This window comes from Poecilia reticulata, linkage group LG8 (assembly GCF_000633615.1).
Source record: "Poecilia reticulata strain Guanapo linkage group LG8, Guppy_female_1.0+MT, whole genome shotgun sequence".
Taxonomy (NCBI): Eukaryota; Metazoa; Chordata; class Actinopteri; order Cyprinodontiformes; family Poeciliidae; genus Poecilia; species Poecilia reticulata.
In genome coordinates, this window is record NC_024338.1 from 3,070,259 (window position 1) to 3,089,939 (window position 19,681).

Here is a 19,681-nt window from a genome sequence, read left to right on the forward strand (position 1 = left end):
CCGTTTGGCATTATTAGTTTATAAGCACTGAAAATGCTTTTAACACACTTTAGTTTTCCTGTAAAAGACAGAAAAAGCTTCTTGACATTTTTTTATTTGGGGTTTTAAGAAGTAAAAACATTGATTTTCTGTTATATATTTTTTCCGCCTATGTAAAGTTTTTGTTACAGAGCTAATTGATGGTTGTCTTCCAGAACTGTTAGTTTTTTTAATCACTACAGAAAAGATTAATAGTTGCCTCATTGTTGTTGCTTCATTATCATTGGATACAAATTACTCTGAAAGTAGCACACTTTTCTTTAATTTAAAAAATGGTAACTTTTGTTGTTAAGGTTACTTCAGCTAAGATTAACAAAAGAGAGGCTGTCTGATTGCAACAAATTTAGATGGAGTTTGAGTTTAATCAGATAATAATTGACAAAGTAATTATATATTTTGAGTTTACATTGAATTAATTTGCATTTTATCTATCCTTTCTTTGGATAGCCTGAAACATTTTCCGAGTACTGAAACATTTTTTCATGAAAAATGTTGTTAAAAGCTTAAATTACGTATTTAAGAACAATGTTAAAAAAGGCACATGAACTAAAATCTGCAAGATTTTCTCTGATTTTCAGTTCAAGCCATGAAAAATCTGAATTTATTTACTTTTTAAATTAAATTACGTCACAGTTTACAACAACCACTCTTCTTGAATTGCATAAAAATCAGGGAAAATGCTTTGATGCCTAAATGTTAATATTTTTATTCCCTTTTTTCTGTTGAATTAAAACAGAAACATCGTTCTTCATCTCTCTGTTGAAATCTGTAAAAATGGTAACATCATCCTCTCACAAAAAGTATCAACCAGCAAAATTCTAGCATCTAAGATTAATTTTTACGGTACGAAATGGGTCAGGATAGGATGATTTTTCCTTCTTTGCCTTTAAAACTAAGGAAAAAATACAAGTGATGGTTCGGAGAAAACTTGCTAAAAACCCAATTTAAGAGTAAAAGTTTTGCACAGTGCTCTGTGTCATTATTTCCTTTTTTTGTTTTCAGTGCTTGTAAACACAGTAAGGAGGGGTTGTGGTGAAGTGATGCATATTTTCTCCTGTGTGTGTCCCGCTCCGGTTTTCAGCCGTCTGTACATTCGAAAACACATGTTCTGTTGCGTTCCTGTGCTTTCCCACTGAAAGCTGAGCCTTGACCTCCAGCAGACCCCTTAACGCCCCGCTGCACCCCCTCTGCTCTGCGTGAACGAAAGGGCTCCGAAGCCCCTGGCCACAGCAGTGGAGGATCGCTCCTGAATTTGCCTTCTAGGTGGGGTGGAAAAAAGAAACGACAAAAAGAAACAAAAAAAAACCAGTAGCCATACTTCCCAAAAAAACAAAGAGGAGAAAAAGAGGGGGGGTCCACGCTTTTTTACATTTTATTTTTCTACAAGTGCATTTTGTGTATTTATTCCCAAGACAACCTGTGAGCTCTGAATGTATATTGCTTTTACTTTTTTACGGCTTGCAACAGCCCCACTCCAGTGCCTTTTCCTGCAGCGCGCAGCACTAAGCGGGGGGTGTGCGCTCTGCTAGCGTCGCTCACACAGATTGAAGACCCCACCCTCCCCCTCCTACTATAAGCCCCTCCTGGGGGGAACAAGTGTTAATTGGGATGCCTGAACATCCAGTATTGTCTTAATGGTTCCCATCCCTGCTGTGGTCCTTCTTTTTTTTTTTGTTAAATCAAGAATATCTCCGTTAGTCCAACATAATTGATAGTTTTCGTGGATGGTGGTCATCTTTTTTTCTGTTCTAAGGTTAGGGTTTGAAAAAAAAAAAAAAAAAGAAAAAAGGAAAAAAAAACATCAAAATACTGTGGTAGTTTCTCACTTTAATTAGCTCGAGCTTTTTTGTTCTGCGTTGTGTTTTTGTGAGTGCTTGTCGTCGTCGATGAGAAGTGTCTGGCCCTCTTCGGCCGTTTGATCGTCGTACGGCGTAGCGCTCGATCGCAGGACGCCAGACACTTAAACGGCTACAACAACGAGCGCGAAGGCAGATGGAAAAGAAACGCTCCTCTTCCCCCCTTGGCGTCCATTAATGGCGGAAACGTCTCGCTGAGGCCTGAGTCGAGACGGCAGCTCGATTGATCAGACGGTCTAGAAAAACTGGCTCACTAATTGTATCAGTTAGACCTTCACTGTGCAACAATTTACGCACTCCTGAAACATTTTCTCATGTTAAGGCTACCAAATTTATCTAATTTTGTTTGGATTTCATACAATCGCATCAGATAACGAGGAAAATATCTACCCACAGCTTAGAAATGGTTTTTTTTTTTATGTCAGATTTGATTGTAATCAATTTTTCTACTTTTCTAAAAATGAAATTAGAAGAAAAATATTTTCAAAAAGTGGCTTTTATTTCAATCATTCTGTGATTTCTACAGGGCCAAAGCGACTGCAAATTTTGCTTAATTCATAATATGAACAGAATAAAGAAGCAGTTTTACCAGAATGTCTTAAAATTATAATTTTAATGAGAAAAAAGCTGATATGAACAGCTCAAAATGTAGTATTTTTCGTTTGCTCGGTCGTTTTGAAGCATATTTTGATGCCGATGTGTTAAAAGACAAACTATTTATCTTTAAACAAACACCAAAGCAGAACTTCAACATTCTTCATTTTAATTATTTTTAATGTTCTCATAAAATTACTACTTCATTCTCCTAATGTTGTGACTGTATTTTTGTAATATGACTTTATTCTTGTAACTTATTTATTTGAAACGCACCGATATGGACAGTTTGGGCCAGTGCCGATAGCTCCTGAAACGGCATTGATACCGATATATCTTCCATCTATGATATTTATTTAGAAAACTTGAACTTTCGTCGCAGTTGCATTTCTACCAATTAATTTTTGCCCAGATTAAACTTAATGTAAGTTAGTTTTGGTGACTTGATGCTTGTAATTCAGCGTAGAAATGTTTGTTTTTCTCTTGGGAGGATAGAAGTACTTAAAAGCCCAAGTGCTTATTTAATACCAACGTATAACCTGAATTCAAGAGAAGTTTGGGAATTTAAAATGGAGAATTATGTTTTGAACCCCCTCATTTTTACTTTGTGTGTAATTAGCAAAAACTGGAGATCAAACGTTCTGGTTTATGAGGTTTAGCTGCTGTTGTCTGTTGACTCAAATTAAATTACATCTGTAAAGTTTTACTTAAACTAAACATAAGGATGTAGGTAAACCATCTGATGATAAATGTAGAAGTAATGAGCAATAAATTACTTTTTTTCATCTGGCAGTACTGTAAACTGCTATAAAAGCAAACTAGAGGGTTTTCCTCTCTCTTGAATCTACGTTATTTTTTTAGTGTTTTTTATTTTTAATTTAACCTGTTTATTTTCCCTCGGTTTAGTCGTTTGTTACAGTTTCTCCTCCATCAGTTTCAGTGAGACCAGAGATCATCGTCTTGATTCAGGCCCTCAGTGTGTTAGGAACACACACTCACACACACACCGGCCCACTGTGGGACAGTAGATGAGTGGGAGGTCGTCTCCCTCGTCTGCCCACTGTGTTTTTACTCAGACGCTTCGATAGCTTTAATTCTTCCTCTCTCTCCGTTTCTCTTCCCTGCCTGGCTCCATTTTTAAAATCAGAATAAAAACAAACGGATCCGCGCGGCCTTACTCACCCTGCCGGTTGCCTCCTGTCTCTCTCTGTTCCTCTCTCTCTCCCCCGCTCACCCTCTCGCTCGCCCGCCCGCCCCTCCCTCTCTCACTAGCTGCACCTCCATTTCCTCGAGGTGCGCCTCCCTCCCTCCGTCAACTGAACTCCCAGCCGCGATTGCTGAGAACGAACTCTGAAGAATCGATGAAGAACAACTTTCCTCTTTTTCTGTGCACCAACTTGAGAACTTCTAGGTCCTAGTTCATGAACTCTGACCCCTGACCAGGCACTCATTCAGGGGGGAGTCACGATGGGAAACCCTCCTTCCCCCCAGTTTTATTTATGGACCTCTGCACTTTTGGCTGTGATGACTTCAGTACTTAAGTAGTTACCGAAACTGTATTTTTAAGGATTTTATACAATATTTACATGCAATACAATATAAATTGATTCGTTTTTCCTTTGCCAATCTTGTTGTTTTTATTTAATTTTGTTTATTTCGGCATATGATGTCATTATTTACAAACAAACATGGCCGTTGAGTCTATTTTTGGCACGTTGTTATCCCAATGTGATTGTTGTGTTTTAATGAATCTGAACACCAAGAAGCAGGAGGAAAAATAGGCTCGCCTCTTTTTGTTTTTTTATTTCTAATATTACCATCTGGGCCGGGATGAGATTCTTACATTATGAAAACACACTGGTTTCACAGTATAAAAGCAGAAATCTGAACAGATGTTCAAATTGCTTTAATTTAAAACAAGAAAAGCAAAAATAATTGCAGCTGCTACTAAAATATTTTCTAATATTTTGAGCGATGCACCGATTGGCCTGTCAGATTTTGGAATCGGACGATTTTCTGTTGATTGGTTTTGATCAGTGGGTCAAATATTTTTTTTTAAATCATTCTTTAGTTTCCTTTTATCTGTAAAACTAAGAGCTGCCATTATTTTTCTATAGTTTCACCAACAAACTGCTTTTATTTTGGTGCTGGTTAATCCGATAATTTAGGGACTTGTGCTTTCATTTAGAAACGGGGACAATCTCATAATTTTTTCTGTCAGATTTAACATTATTACCTCAGTCAACAAACCTTTACTTTTATTTATTTTTTGGTCAAAATTTCCCTTGGCGAATCAGAATCGGAGAAATCAGAAAATCTCTGGTGAAAGCCTGATCGGTGCGTCGGATTGTAATACATAGACTTAATCCTAATCTAGTAGTAGTTGTGATTTTTGGGCAGAATATTCTGACTTTTTGATGTTATTTTAGATGAGCACAGTTAGGATAAAGTAGTGGTAGTTGTGTATTTAGGTTGACTAGCTGTAAATTAATTATTGATTAAATTATTGATGCACCGATCAAGATTTACCGATTTCTGCCTTTGTTTCTGGTTAAAATCCCGCTGAGTTAGACTTTCAATGATTCCAGATTCCTATAAAACTATAAAAAGGAAAAAGAACAAATATGAAAGTAAAAATGGCCTAATTTAAATTTAAAGTAGGGCTGGGCGATATGACTTAAAAATATCAGATTCTTTTGGTTTTTTTAGTCAGAAGTTTTCAAATTTTCAAAAAAGTTTGTAATTTTTCCTATATTATGAGAATAAAGTCATAATAACAGAATAAAAAAGCAATTTTTACAGAACGTCTTATAATTGATAGAAAAAAGTAATTTTAATGAGAATAAATGTTTTCGATTAACATGACCAACTCAGTCTGATAATTAATTTTTTTTCTAAATTGACACCTGTTACTGATGATTTGATGCTGATGTGTTAAAATATAAAATATTTTCTTATCTTTAAACCAAATCCAAATTTTTGGTGTAGTTCTCGATTAATTACTTGTTCATTCTCCTAATATTACGACTTTATTCTCATAATTAAAGAATAAAGTAGCCTATCCCTAAAATCCAAAGTCCAACTAAGTAGAAGCTGTAAAACATGAAGGACTCTGAACTACGGAAACACAGATTGCTTGGGTGGGAAAAAGAAAAACTGATTTCCCAAAAATTAAATCTTCAAAATCCAAAAATTGGTTTATTTCCCAGGTTTAGGCATGACTGCTAAAATATAATCTGTGCTTTTTGCTGCTGGAAATGTAACATCCAAACAGAAAAATCTGCCTTTGTAGGCCTGGAGAAAGGACAGTTTTATCTGTTTTAAAGCTGTACATTTTTTAAAATCTTGATCCCAGTAAGCAACACATTCCCAGTACAAATAACTGCACAAGAGGAGGAGAAAACCTGAAGTCCACACTTTCATTCCTGGACTTGATTCAGAAAAACTGACTTCCTGCATCATGTCTAGTTTTTAGTTTCAAACATGGACGTCCGTTCTTTATTTATTTTTATGTTTTATGGAACAAATACATCCCAGATGAGTTGCAAAGTGAAGGCAGCTGCCACCACCGCCTCTGCTCAGATTCAGTGCATTTTGTGCCTTGATAACTTTTAAAACAACCAGAAAATATTTCAATTTCGCTCCTCCTCCAGTGAGCGGAGGATCATGGGTAATGTAGTGAAGTGGGACGGATGAAAGAAAGCAGCAGAAAAGCCTTTGCTCTGTAACTCTGTGAGGCAGCTCGGACTATATTTTGTGTATGTGTTGTGGAGCTGCAGCGGAGGGTTATCTACTGTGTGGATCTTTAGCAGATGGAGGGGAAATGCGGCGCGGCGCGGGAGGGCGCCATGTGCGGACCGGCTGTTTCCTGTGTCGTTTGTGTCATAATGTGTCTGTGACTGAGGGGACAGGGTTGCCTGTATTTATAAAGGTTTGATTTGTTTTCTAAGGGGGGTTGGGGAAAAAAAAAAAAAACGTTCCGCGTTTGTGTTCAAAGCGACGACTAGAAGAACAAATGACGAACTGGACGGCAAAAAGAACAATTTGGTATTTTTGAGACGAAACAAAACTTGGCATTGCGATGCCACCATGTGGCCATATGATGCAAGTTCATGACGAGGATGAAACCTTTATTTTAATGTTGTTTTTTTTATTATTTTGAAATCATATTATTAATAAAGTCATTAAGAACTGAAGCGCTGCRCTCTGAGTGTGAAGTCTTTGACCGGCGTGTGACCCCGGGTTCACCCAGGGGTCAGGGGAAGTTCATGTTGTGGTCAGCGCAGACCGTTTGGGGTTAAAAGGTAACTGTGGATGCCTGTTGGTAAAAACTGATCAATAAACCTGCTTTCAGACTCAAACAACAGGACTTATTTGCAATTCACAAGTGGCAGAGAATGCTGTGAAAGGAAAAAGTCAAATGGCTTTTTTCCTCCCCTTTCCCTCGTCTACAAAGGCAAATGTCACCTTTTTCACATTTCCTGCTACAATCCTTATTCTAAATTGCATAAAAGTAATATGTTTCCTCAAAATCCTGCACAGAAAAGTAGAGTTTTGTGAATTTATTAAAAATACAAAAAGAAATCACATTTATTCAAAGATAAAGCTAAAAAATGTATGTTTCTACAACTAAAACTGAATTTACCCGTTTGGAAAGAAACAGACCCAGGGCTGAAATTATTAATCAATTATTAAAATCAACTAATTTAGACATTGATTAATCATCAACTGGAGTATACGGACTCCATATTTCTTTTTATGCTTTTTATTGAACATTTCTGAACACATACAGTGGAGAGGCATCAATACATTCATCTTCATATACAATGTTAAACATCCTTGTCCATATTTAACTGGATACAAAAATGGCATCCTCCTTACATCTATAATCACTCCATTTTTCCCATTTAACAACAAACTGGTCCTCCTGCAGTCTTAGTCTATGTGTGATTTTCTCCATCACAAAGATCTCCTCCACAATGCTCAGCCACCGCTCCACACATCTTGTCAATACCATAATTTTGTGATAGTTTTTTTTTTGTTGCTGAAAGTAATATTTTTTAACAGATATTCATCATCTTTTGAATTACGTCTTGTGTGAGGCATCCCATGTAGAGTGTTTTACATGATCTGGGTATTCCATATCCCAATATGTTTTTCAAAATAAGACAAACATTATGCATAACAGAATGTGGTTAGCTTTTGACAGGACCAGAATATGTGCGTGTGACCTACATCAGTCTGGCCACAAAGTCTCCAGCCTGGCTGTGAACTGGATACCATCCTTGTCCTGATCTTTGGTGTTATAGAAAAATCTAATCATGTTTTTCCAATTAAATTCCCTCCAAACACGGGAGCAGGTGGCTGTGCACTGCATTTTACAAATTTTAAACCATTCCTCCTTGCTTATATGTTCCTTCAGTTCCTCTTCCGATTTTTCTTTAATGTACATAGTAGATGTCTTCCTACCGGCCATCAGTCCCTGATACAGTGCTGAAATAACTCGGAATTTATTTCCTTCATAGGCCTTATGAAATATCTCTATTATTTTACTTACGCTGGTTTTTATCTCTTTCTCATAATAATCTTTCATTTGCAAGTATCTATACTGGTCTTGGTCCTCCAGTTCATATTTCTCCTTTAAGCTATTAAAACTCAGCAGTTTGCCCTTTTCAGCCAATTTACACATTGCTGTGGCACCTTTATTTGCCCACTGTTTGAAACCTATATCATAAATGCCTGGTTTAAACCTCGGATCCCAAGCAAATCAGGTCAAACTCCTTGTTTCCTTCTCTAACTTGTAATTATCAATTACTGTGTTCCACATTTCAATTGTAATCTTAGTTATTGAATCTAGCTTATTGCTTAATTTGCCTAAGAGTATTTTTTTAGAGAAAATCTAAGTTTAATTTCCATCCAGATTCTTTGGAAATGCTGCGGACCAAACTTTCATTCTCTGATATTTCAAAATTCTTAAATAGTTAATCTTTAAATTATAAACATGAACTCCTTCATGGTTTGTTGGATGATTTATTAAAATATGTATCCACAGCAGACCTGCTGAAAGCCACAAGAAACAAACTCACATGATTGCAATCTTATTTTTATTCCAGAACAGATGAAATAAATCTTCACATTTGCATCAGGATGAATGGACCTCCTTCACTATCTGCAGCATATTTCCTGATTAAACTGCCGCTCAGGTTCAGGTAGATTCAGTTTCTGACTGGGCTCTCGCGCTGCTAGAAGCATCTCTGCAGCTCGTTGCTTGTTTACCGATAAACCGCAGCTTTATTTAGATCTACTTGTTCTTTAGACGAATGATGCAGGAACTGAAAACCCACTTAACCCCGACGCTGAATTACCGTCATTTCCTTTATTTGGCTGTTTAAATAACTCTTATTTACAGTCAGCTTTAGCCGCTTTAAGAGAACCAGAACCACCGAGTTATCACTTCCTCCACCGCTGTCTGAACGCTTCACACCCGAAGTATCATTATATACAAACAACCGCATGAATACATCAGCTGTACTAAGTGCAATTAGCTTCTGCTTTAAGTTTATGGTTTATAAAATACAAAATGAAGGCCAGAGGATGCACAAGGATGTCAGAACAAGGCGTTTCCAGCTGATGCACGAACTTAACATTTCACCGTCTGCTTGGATGAAACGAATCCGATTCAACCAAGAAGTGTAAATAAAACGAAAAATAGCACTTTTTTTTTTTTTTTACAATATTCCACACAATAAACAAGTGAGCATAAAACAAATAAACACAGGATTTTAAAAAAGCAACAGATATGGCTTCATGTTTTGGATTTAGAGAAAGTTTCACTGCATAAACACAAAATACTACCAAGTGTTTTTAGTCTAGTTCCCAATGCAAGTATCTTACCAATAAGTTTTTAACCAGATATAACCAATTTAGAATATTCATTTAAAAACTTCTGGTTCCTCTGGCAGATTATTTGACATACAAGTGGAACTAGTACCTTTTTTTTTTTTTTAATTAATAATGAATTATTTACTTGAACATGCTTGTTCAAAAGCTACTTGTCGGTTCTATTTAAAGTGTACTAAGATACTCACACTGGTAATTACACCAAAAGTACTTGTAATATTTTGTGTTTTTGCAGCGTTTGACTTCAGATGTTACATTTCTGCGAACTGCAACTAAAAAGTTTTCTTTTTTATCAGTCAATATGTTTTTTTTGGTAAAAAAACCCCCACCAACTTTGGAAACTAAAAAATAAATATGAGAAGTCATTCCTTTAAAAGACAAACTTTGCATCAACCACTGCGTTTTTGGATTTCATGTCTGTAGCTCAAGTATTTCAGTACGACAAACGGCTCCGTCTGGATTCTTCGTCGTCGTCGTCGAATAAATAACTGCGTCTATATTTAAAAACATAAAGCTGATTCTCTGCTTTTGCCTGCACAACAAGAACAAAGTGAGACGAAGCGGTCCGACAGGAACCAAACGACATCAGGAGACGGACCAACGAGGCGGAGAATGTCAGAAGGTCAAAGGGCGTCTACTTGGGAGGCAGCGGGTTCTCCTGGGTCGTCGGGGTCGGCGTCTCTTTGTAGAAGTTGTCGATCTGCTCTCTGTACATCTTCAGCACCACGGGTCGCTTCAGCTTCATGGTCGGACCTGTTGGACGAGCGAAGGTCAGCGGTTAGGATGGTTACCCAGAATGCAACAGCTGCAGGGCGATTCTTTGAGCTTTACCCAAACGGGGTTGGCTCAGTTGTTAAATCGCAAACCTGCTGCTTGAATTCCTGTTAGTCAATGAGGAGAAAACTGAAGGACACTTTGCAGTTTGTCTTACAGCCACTGATTTAAAGTGTTTTTTCTATTATTTCACTGCAAAAACACAAAATCTGACCAAGTATTGATGGTCTAGTTTTGGTGCAAATATCTTAGGACACTTGAAATAAGACAAAATTAACTTACAAGTGGCTTTTCAGCAAGACATAGGAGCTTATTTTAAGTAAATAATTTCTTAATATTGATTAAATAAATACAAGTTTCCCTGGGAGATTACAATGTTAAGTAATTATTGACTTAAAACAACCTCCTATATGTTGCTAAAAAGTTACTTTTAAGTTAGGTTTAGTTTATTTTAAGTAAAGCAAGATATTTGAACTAGAAACTAGACCAAACAAAAAGTTTTTTTTGCAGTGTATTCTACCTAAATAATGTCTTATTTTGATTTCATCAGGGCTCCTAATCCTGCTGCATTTCACTGGAGCTCTTATGTTGTATAAAAAAAACCACATTAAGATTGGATTCAATTAAAAAACTAAGTGCAAAATTTCTACTTTTGCCTGAATTAAAAATAACCTGTCCTACTGATTCACTGATTGATCTGCAACAAATCAAAATTGGCTAATTTTCCCCTGACGGGTTCTAATTGATCCGATCCGAAGAAAGCATGAAACTCGTCGTTCTGACTGACCCAGCTCTCCTCCGCCGACTGAGAAGTCCCGCTCCAGAATGATCCACTTCTGGATGCGCTGCGCGTTGGACGTGGCGTTCTCGTTGACACGGTTGATTCCCTCCTGGATGGCGGTGTGGACGGCGCGGTCCCGGCCGCCCGCGATGTCGGAGACGCGCGTGGCGTTGCTGCCCAGCTTCCTGCAGAGCTCCACGGCTTCAGGCGTCAGCTCGTCCTCGGGGTCGCCGGTCTCGGCGTTCACTTGGCACTGCAGCGCAGCAAACACAAAACGACTTCGGCTTTAAACAGCTCAGACTTTCACAGCTTTGAAATGAGACAAAATGGTTCACACCCAAGATGGTTTTAAATAAATCAAGAACTTTGTTTCTGATAGGAAATGTGCAGCACAGCTCATCAGTTTCCATTTACATTTTGTTAAAAAACTGGAATTTTAACAAAGCCTTTCAATAAAAAAATCTTTATTTGCGTTGTAGAAGTGAAACTTTCTTAATTTATGAAAATTTGTCTTTGAGGTTGTTATCACCCTAATCTTTAGCTGACTTTTCAGATTAAAGTCCAGAATCTCGCTGGGGAATTAAAATTGTTTTGTTTTGTATCTAGACTCACCATTAAGAAGAAGAATAAATATTCATAAATGTGACCTGTCTGTGTATATTGTAGGAGCCATTTGTCTTTTCTTCCGTTTATTGCCACCAGGGAGCGTATTTCATTTTGAGTTCTGAGTATTTAAGGTCAAGCGTGATTCTGCTTGGTTTTGATGTATGTCGGATTTATGTGGCTCTAAATGGAAATGGCAAGACAATGGACACTGTATTGATAATAAATGACTTTATTATAATGTGAAGATCAGCAGCACGAATCTTAATTGAATCTTAATATATATATATATATATATATATATATATATATATATAACAAACTACATGCTGTGGGACATCAGCTGTGAACTTTTTAGTCTGCTTATAATTATTTTAATTGCCTAATTCCCACAATAAGGTCTTCGAATGTTTTCATTTTACTTGGAATATTTTAAAACTGTGTTTTACCCTATTTAAAACTTTCTAGATGGAATAAATCCAACTTCAATCCATTTCTATCTTTAGTTTTTTCCATTACAAACATTATTTTGCTATTGTGTTGTTTCCATTAAATAAGTAAATTAATTAAAGCCACGTTGGGATATGTTTCTTCATGCGATAAGTTATTAAAAAATATGCTGCCGTCATTCTCTGACCACTTCCTGTCGTCTTCTTCGTCTTTTCCGGCAGTAGTAACATCCGGTTGTTGATCATGAGACTTGTGTGATGCGAATAAAGTGTTTTCTTCACATTTTGCGAAATTCAGTCGAAAAACCACCTTATCCTAGTGTAAAAACTTTTGCCATTTCCATTAAGTGATTGAAAATAATTAAATAATCAGTGCATTAACTGATTAACATTGCAAAGGCGTTCAATGGTAAGATCTTGGTGTAAAGTAGGGTTGGCTGATGTAGATTTATTTGTAATCGGGCTAAAATTATTCCTGATATATTTTTCCTACGATGAAGAATGTTAAGTACAACACAAAGTATTCGTCTTTTCACTCCCACCTGATCTCAGTGACATAAACGCACTGCCACTTTACAAATCCAAACTCAACACTCGTCTGTTTAAAGTAGCGTAAGATCAATGATTTCAACTACAGTCTTATTTAAATCCTCTTTTGAATTTATTTTTACTCTATATTTCAATATTGTTTGTTTTTATGTTACCCAAATCAGATTTTAAATGTATTAAACTTGACTAGATATAGCAAAATTAAAGTAAACCAAATCCTGTTCCAATTACTGGAAATAACTAGATGTTTTTATTTTAATACAGCAAACGTGGATCATACTTTTTTAAGTTTTTGATATAAAATAAATAACATATTTTCTTAAGCTTGATTTTACTTTTGACTCAACAATTTTGGCTCCTGTGACAAAAGGTTTGTACCAGTATCAACCTGCAGCCAGCAAACATGATGATGTAGTTTTCTTAGGCAGCAGCAGGGGGCAGTGTTGGACGTTAAATGTAAAAAGTTTGTGCCGTCTTTTTGTTTCTGCCATCAGTGACGACAATGAGTCTTTCTCAGATTAGATAGAGAAGATAAAGCAGAGATTTTTACAACAATAATACAGCGATAGCATCGTGTCTCCATCTTATCTGAGTGACATTGGTAAAAACAGAGATGTGTGTTGGAGTTTCTCACCTTAATAGTGAGCAGCATGGTGAGAAACTTCCTCTTGTCTCCTATCAACATGGCGTTGCTTATCAGCGGCACGGCCTCCTTCACTGCGTCCTCGATGGGGATCGGAGGGACGTTTTCGCCTCCCGCTGTGATGATCATCTCTGCAGAAAAACATGCGGTTGGTTAAAAAAAACTAAGGTTTATGCTTGAGAGTATAGATCCGTTGCAGCGTGACGTCACAGGCGCAAAAAAAATAAAATAAAATAAAAATCCCACCGCTATTTCCCTGCTGGTAGGCAAAAAGCTGCTAGCTGATGGTTAGCAAACATTGGTTTTTGTTGTCCATAACGCGTTAAATCTTAAATGTACGCCTGATGTATATGTTAAAGAGAAACTCAGTGCTTTGATATTAATTGTTAAAACTATGTTAACTAGATAAAGTTTAAATAAAATTTAATTAAGAAAAGAAAATGGTGAGCTGTTGTAGTTCATTTATGCTAGCTTAACTTTGACAACTGTACCATGTAGATGTGCTGTGTAATAAGGTGTGTTTCGGTTCAGTTATAAAAATAAACTAACTGAACCGAAACATTTAAGTTAGGACATGCTCTCCCGGTGATGTCAAATCATCACCGGGAGAGCTTGTGCTTAAATTAGCTAATCAACCACCGCAGTGTTAGATTAGCAAATAGCAGCGGTAGCTAATCTACCACCCCTATCATTTTTTTAATAATCCCAAAATTAACATTAAGCCTAAAAACATGAAACTGTAACGGTCTAAAGGTTATGTTCTTTGTGTGGGAAATGTTCGAGTGTTTTTTTGTCGACGAATCCAAAGTAGTAACGTTTTTGTCAGTTGCTATGGCAACGGGTCTGCGTGTAGCCTAGCAGCCGACACAAAGTAAAAAAAAATAAGTGGCTTTGAGTTGTTTTTTAACGAGTTTTCTGTATTATTTTCTCTTTGCTGTGGCGCTCTGCTCTAAATTAATCATACCAACATCTTCAGGTTTCATTTAGTTATCGGAGTTGTTCTACCGCGACATCGCCGCTATTAACGGCATGTAAAATAATTCTCTATTTCCCCTCCACCGTTGTGCGCATGTGCGAAATCTCCGGACGTAAACAGCAACATGCCGGGGGCCATGAAATTCGCCTGGGAAATCGGATGAATACCTTTGATACGACCAGTGATGAAGAGGAACCCGTTCTCGTCGTGTTTTCCCAGGTCGCCCGAGTGCAGCCAGCCGTCTTCGTCGATGGCTTCCTGCGTCTTGTCGGGCATGTCGAGGTAACCCATGAAGACATGGCGGCCCCAGAAGCAGATCTCACCGTTTCCCTCATTGTCGGGGCTGTGCAGCCTTGTTTTACATCCTGAGATCTCTTTACCACAACTGCAGGACAAAAACGTAATTTAATCTGCTTTTAATTTACCAATAATGATTTAAAAAAAGTGAGTGGCAAGTTCATGAAACACAGAAAAGCTAGCTAGTTAGCTAGCAATAATATATTTACGGCTAGTTAGCAGTAGCCTAAACAGCTTCGGGTCACAGAACAAAATTAAGACGTTTGCATGCAACTCAAACTTTTGCCTGACAGAAAAGCCCTTTAGCAAAAAAAGACAGTAACTAAAATAATTCTGCATTTAAGGCCAACTTAAATTGTTTTTTTGACTTTAGGACATTTTAAGACATTAATTTTAGATACATTAGTTTTTTCTCTAAGTCTTTGACCTCTTCTCTGTATCTGCAGATGCAAACAAATGGATTTGTATGTTTTTGCATCTGTACATATTAGCGCTATCTGCTTTGTGAATCTAGTGATATAATGATATAAATTTTACCTGGTGAGTTTGAAGGCCTCAGGTGTGGAGATGGTGTGGGGTCCGGTGCTCTCGCTCATGCCGTAAAGCTCGTAGAGAGGAATGTTGAGGCTGAGGAAGAACTCCAGGGTGTCTTTGGTGATTGGGGCGGCACCTGTGAAGCATTTGGTGCAGCGGTCCAGGCCGAGAGCCTTGCGTACTTTCTTAAACACGAGCTTTTTGGCAACCTGATAGCTGAACGGGGTGCGGGCAGCTGCTACGCTTCTGGGAAAGCAAAAAAAAATAAAAAATACGGAAAGTGAAAGGTCAACTAAATGTTAATGCCACAAATTGTAATATAGGAAAAAAAAGCTTTAATTTCCACAAATTTAACATTTAACCAAAACGAATTCTCTGAATGACTTTAATGTTGTTAAATAAGACTTACTGATTCATTTTGGTCAGATTGGTCTGCAGACCAACATCTTTGGCCCAGGCAGCCACTTTCCTCTGCACAGTTGATGATTTCGCTCCGACGGATTTCATTTTCTCCTGCATCTTTTCCCAGACACGCGGGACGCCCATGAAGGCCGTCGGACGCGTTTCCTTCATGGTGTTCACCAGAGATCCCTGAGAAAACGCAACAAAATATTTATTTACTTGGTTCCCATGGAGAACCCTTTAACTAAGCCAAACAAAGCACACAGACAGTCATGTAGCCCTCTGGCTATCTGTGTCCTGTTGATCATCAACTCTTCCCAACATGACACGCTTTAATTGTACCAATAAACGTATTTAGGGGTTATATTGAATGGAACTGGTTTCAAAATAAAAGCCGTTGTTGAGAGGAAGCGTATTGAGGTTTTATGCTGTAGATAACATTGTGTAGAGATAAAAAAAGAGAACTTTTTAAAAATAGGAGGTGATTCATACACCTTGTTCTTCCTGTTTTATGACATCCAGCATCTGAACAAAAAACTGAAAAACATTCAAAAATGTTCTCAAACTTAAAGATTATGATAATATTTTTTTAGTTATGAGATTAAATTTAAATCATTACATTTTGGTTAAAATTTGTAACTTTTATTAAAAATATATTTTGCATATCTGTTGAAACGGTCACTGTCATTATAGTGTAGTATGAAACAGGTAATACATGAAAAACAAACAAGCTCCTCTTCTTCCAGTGATAACTAGAAACAACCAATCAGAACCAGGAGGAGGGGCTTGGCGCTGTCAATCTGGTCCGTGTGTGCGCCCCTTGCTCTTAGCAGCTACTTCCTGATAGCGCAGCCTGTCTAGTTCCTTCATTATTAATGAATTATTGACTAAAAAAGTTTCTTTATAATAAGTTACTTGTTTTGTCTTATTTCAAATGTATTAAGATATTTGTACTAAAAGCTAGACAAAATAACTTGCTATGATTTTGTGTTTTTGCAGTGCTCTTAGATCATGGCTCAAGAATGGATATTTTTAAACTGGATCCAGTTTAGATGAAGTTATAACAGATTATAATTGTTAGATCAGATAAATTTTACCTGATGTGATTTTGTATTGAATTATCCTCAGTCTAGTTTGGATTTTTCAGCGTTTCTGATTAGTAGAACAGCAAGATAATTTTGTATGCAAATATTTAGAATTTTATAAAAACTAAGGGAAAAAAAATTTAAAAATTCAATTTTGGAAAATTCTAGACATTGGAAAGGTAAAACCCATTGATGCTAAGGCTAGTTAGCATCGCCAACGAAGATGGCAGATAAACGGTTTCCCTGCCATTAGCACATTTAGACATGGTGACAATTTTAACAAATATGTAAAAAAAAAAAAATTATAAAGTTAAATACTGCAGCTATAACTTTGTAGAACTATAAATGTAATCTGACATTTTGACTCCAATCATCTGAACTTTACGACTTGTGAGACGAAAGGTGAAACTGGTTCTTCTGAGGGACCCAGAGCAGGAAAGGTTTCGTCTGATTTAAGGTCAGGTTGTGAGAGAACGCTGGCAGCTCCTCTCACCTTCAGGGCGTCCGGCTGAGCGAAGTAGGTCAGCCCTCCGACCTTCATGGTGATCCAGATGTCGACCATCTGAGCCGCGATGTGGCTCAGCGGCAGGTAGCTGACCACCCTCTCCTGGAACTGAAGGCTGTCCTTCAGCTCGACGTGTAAACCTGTTGCAGCTGCTGTCCAAGTTATCTGAGGAGAAAGACAAGAAAACATGGATTAGAGTAGATGTCGTACACCTCTGGGGAAGCATGAATACCCAACTATGATTGTTTTAAAATTATATTTACCTTCGAAAATCATTTATTAGTAAACAACTGACCTACGGAGTCCCTGTAAATTTTACATTTCCAATCTTTGAAACTGAAAATTTTAGATTTTTTATTTAGTTTTTATCACATTCTAAATATTTAAGTGCAAAATCTGACTATCTTGCTGTTGTACTAACTCAAACTAGACAGAGGATAATTCAGTACAAAATCACATCAGGTAAAAATAATCTGATCTATAACAACTTCTAGTTTGTGAGTTTTAGTGCTTTGTTTGCCATCAAAACTGGATCCAGTTTTAAAAATTTGATTCACTTTTTTAACCATGAAACTTCAAAATCACAAAACCTTAAGTTATTTTTATCTAGTTTTTAGAGCAAATGTCTTGGTACACTTGAAATAAGACAAAACTAACTTACAAGTAACTTTTTAGCAAGATATGGGAACATTTTCTAGTCAATAATTCATTAATGATGAAAAAGTACTGGTGTTTATTTCACTTTTAACATTTTCTCATGTTAAAAGTGAAGTAATCTGCCAGTGGAACTGGAACTTTTTCATCATTATTAATGAATTATTGCATTAAAACAAACCCCTGCATCTTTCTGAAAAGCTACTTGTAAGTTTTGATTTATTTCAAGTGTAATAAGACATTTTCATTAGAAACTCGACAAAAATAGTTGGTAAGATTTTGTGTTTTTGCAGTGCAGGAGCAGGARCCTCAAACAAGCAGACAAATATGTATTTCTGTAGTTTTTTTTGTGATGAACATTTATTTTAGGGCAGTAACTCAAAATTCATAGCAAAGACACCAAGTATGCCTATAAAAATAAAATACAATTAATTTCTTTTTTTAGAAAATTAGATTTCTTAAGACCTAAGAACACAATCGGTTTGTAAAATTGAGAAATTTTGATTCAGTATTTTTTCCGGCTGCTCGAACACGAAACTGGGCTAAAAGCCTCTGAACAATCAATTTGAAACCTCAGAAGCACTGTAAGAATACATGTTAATTTTCACTATTAGCATAACAGTTTGAGATCCAGATGTGGATTCTTTGCCTCTGAACTTTTGTTGCAGAGTTTAAAACAGTCATGCATCCCTGTCTGAGTTTCATCAGAGCGTCACAAGATCAACCTGAGGGGTGCAGAGAAAATCAGCAGGCGAGGACAGAGATGAAACATCTCTTTATTTTTAGACCTTCTCACTTTTAGTTTGAGTATTTTTTTGTATTTTAAGTGGTTATAACCAAACCATGCAGAAAGTTTAGGTAGTAAACGGCTGATAACTATAAACGTAATCATTGATCAGATTAAAAGTGAGGGATTTGTGGCTGTTTGTTATATTTAAATCTGAAACATTGTGTAGTGAAAACAAAGCTTGAACTTAATATTTTATGAGACATTAACAAAATTTAGTGTATTTGATTGGGATTTTATGTGATAGATGAACACATAGTAGAAGTAGAAGTAGAAGGAAAATTAGGTGTTTGAAAAATCTGAAAAGTGTGGCATGCATTTCAGCCCCCATGGCGCTATGCTTTGTCTTGCTCCGCCTGCAGATTATTCCACTAATAACCAGTACTTTTTCATCAATATTAATTGATATTTTTCACTTAAAACAAGCTGAAAAGTTACTTGTAAGTCAGGTTTGTCCTATTTCAAGTGTATTAAGATATTTGCAGTAGAAACTAGATCAAAATACTTGGTAAGATTTTGTGTTGTTGCAGTGTAAAATGTGTTTGTCAAAACAAGTTGGTCGGCTTTGGGCGTGCTCATGTCATACTCTGAAACCCGAGGAGTAAATTGGTGGAAGTTGAACTTAAACAGGAGAGAACATTTCTATTTATAGAAATGAAGGGTCTGACTTCAGATAGTCAGACCCTTCACATGTTGTGCTGATTCATAGATAGAGATCTCCCTGGAAAGCACCCACTATGAGGCACACAGAGTCACTGACGTCTGGCTCAAAGCATGTGACATTTGCGGGTCTCATCACTCACGTTGTCATGGCTCAGCATCACGCCCTTCGGCTGACCCGTGGTTCCTGAGGTGTAGATGAGCGTGCAGCACTGGTTGGGCTTCTGGCTGGAGATGATTGCATCAAGAGGCCCGTCCGGATCGTTGCGGCCGAGCTCCATGAATTCTGCCCACTGTTGTGGAGAAAAACCAGTCAGATGGGCTTTTCCACGCTCGCTCTGTCTCTGTGTGTGTGTGTGTTGGTGTTTACCGAGTACAGGTTGGGCCTCTTCTCTTTTAGTGCATCTTTGTACTGGATAATTGCTTTCAAGTGAGGCAGCTTGTCTTCAATCTGTTGGCAGAAACAATACATTCCTGTGAGGACAATACCTCTTTTTGTTTTTAACATTTTAGTTCACACTGCAACAACACAGAATCTCACCAAGAATTTTTGGTCTTGCTTCTGGTGCAAATATTTTAGTTCACTTGAAATA

The 19,681-nt window shown here is 37.1% G+C and overlaps 1 protein-coding gene across 2 annotated transcripts in view; it reads right to left on the minus strand.

The window, feature by feature from the left end:
• Positions 1 to 8,576: 8,576 nt before the first annotated feature.
• The window catches only part of acsbg2 (acyl-CoA synthetase bubblegum family member 2), a 29,302-nt gene continuing 18,197 nt past the window's right edge, over positions 8,577 to 19,681 (minus strand). For both annotated transcript variants that reach the window (XM_008415153.2, XM_008415154.2), the window contains exons 7-15: positions 19,459 to 19,539; positions 19,232 to 19,381; positions 16,976 to 17,152; positions 15,405 to 15,586; positions 14,999 to 15,241; positions 14,332 to 14,549; positions 13,180 to 13,319; positions 10,951 to 11,197; positions 8,577 to 10,142 (exon numbers count right to left, since the gene is read on the minus strand). In XM_008415153.2, coding sequence (XP_008413375.1) covers positions 10,024 to 10,142; positions 10,951 to 11,197; positions 13,180 to 13,319; positions 14,332 to 14,549; positions 14,999 to 15,241; positions 15,405 to 15,586; positions 16,976 to 17,152; positions 19,232 to 19,381; positions 19,459 to 19,539 — 1,557 coding nt within the window. In that variant the 3' untranslated portion in view covers positions 8,577 to 10,023. The remainder of the gene's footprint in view (positions 10,143 to 10,950; positions 11,198 to 13,179; positions 13,320 to 14,331; positions 14,550 to 14,998; positions 15,242 to 15,404; positions 15,587 to 16,975; positions 17,153 to 19,231; positions 19,382 to 19,458; positions 19,540 to 19,681) is intronic.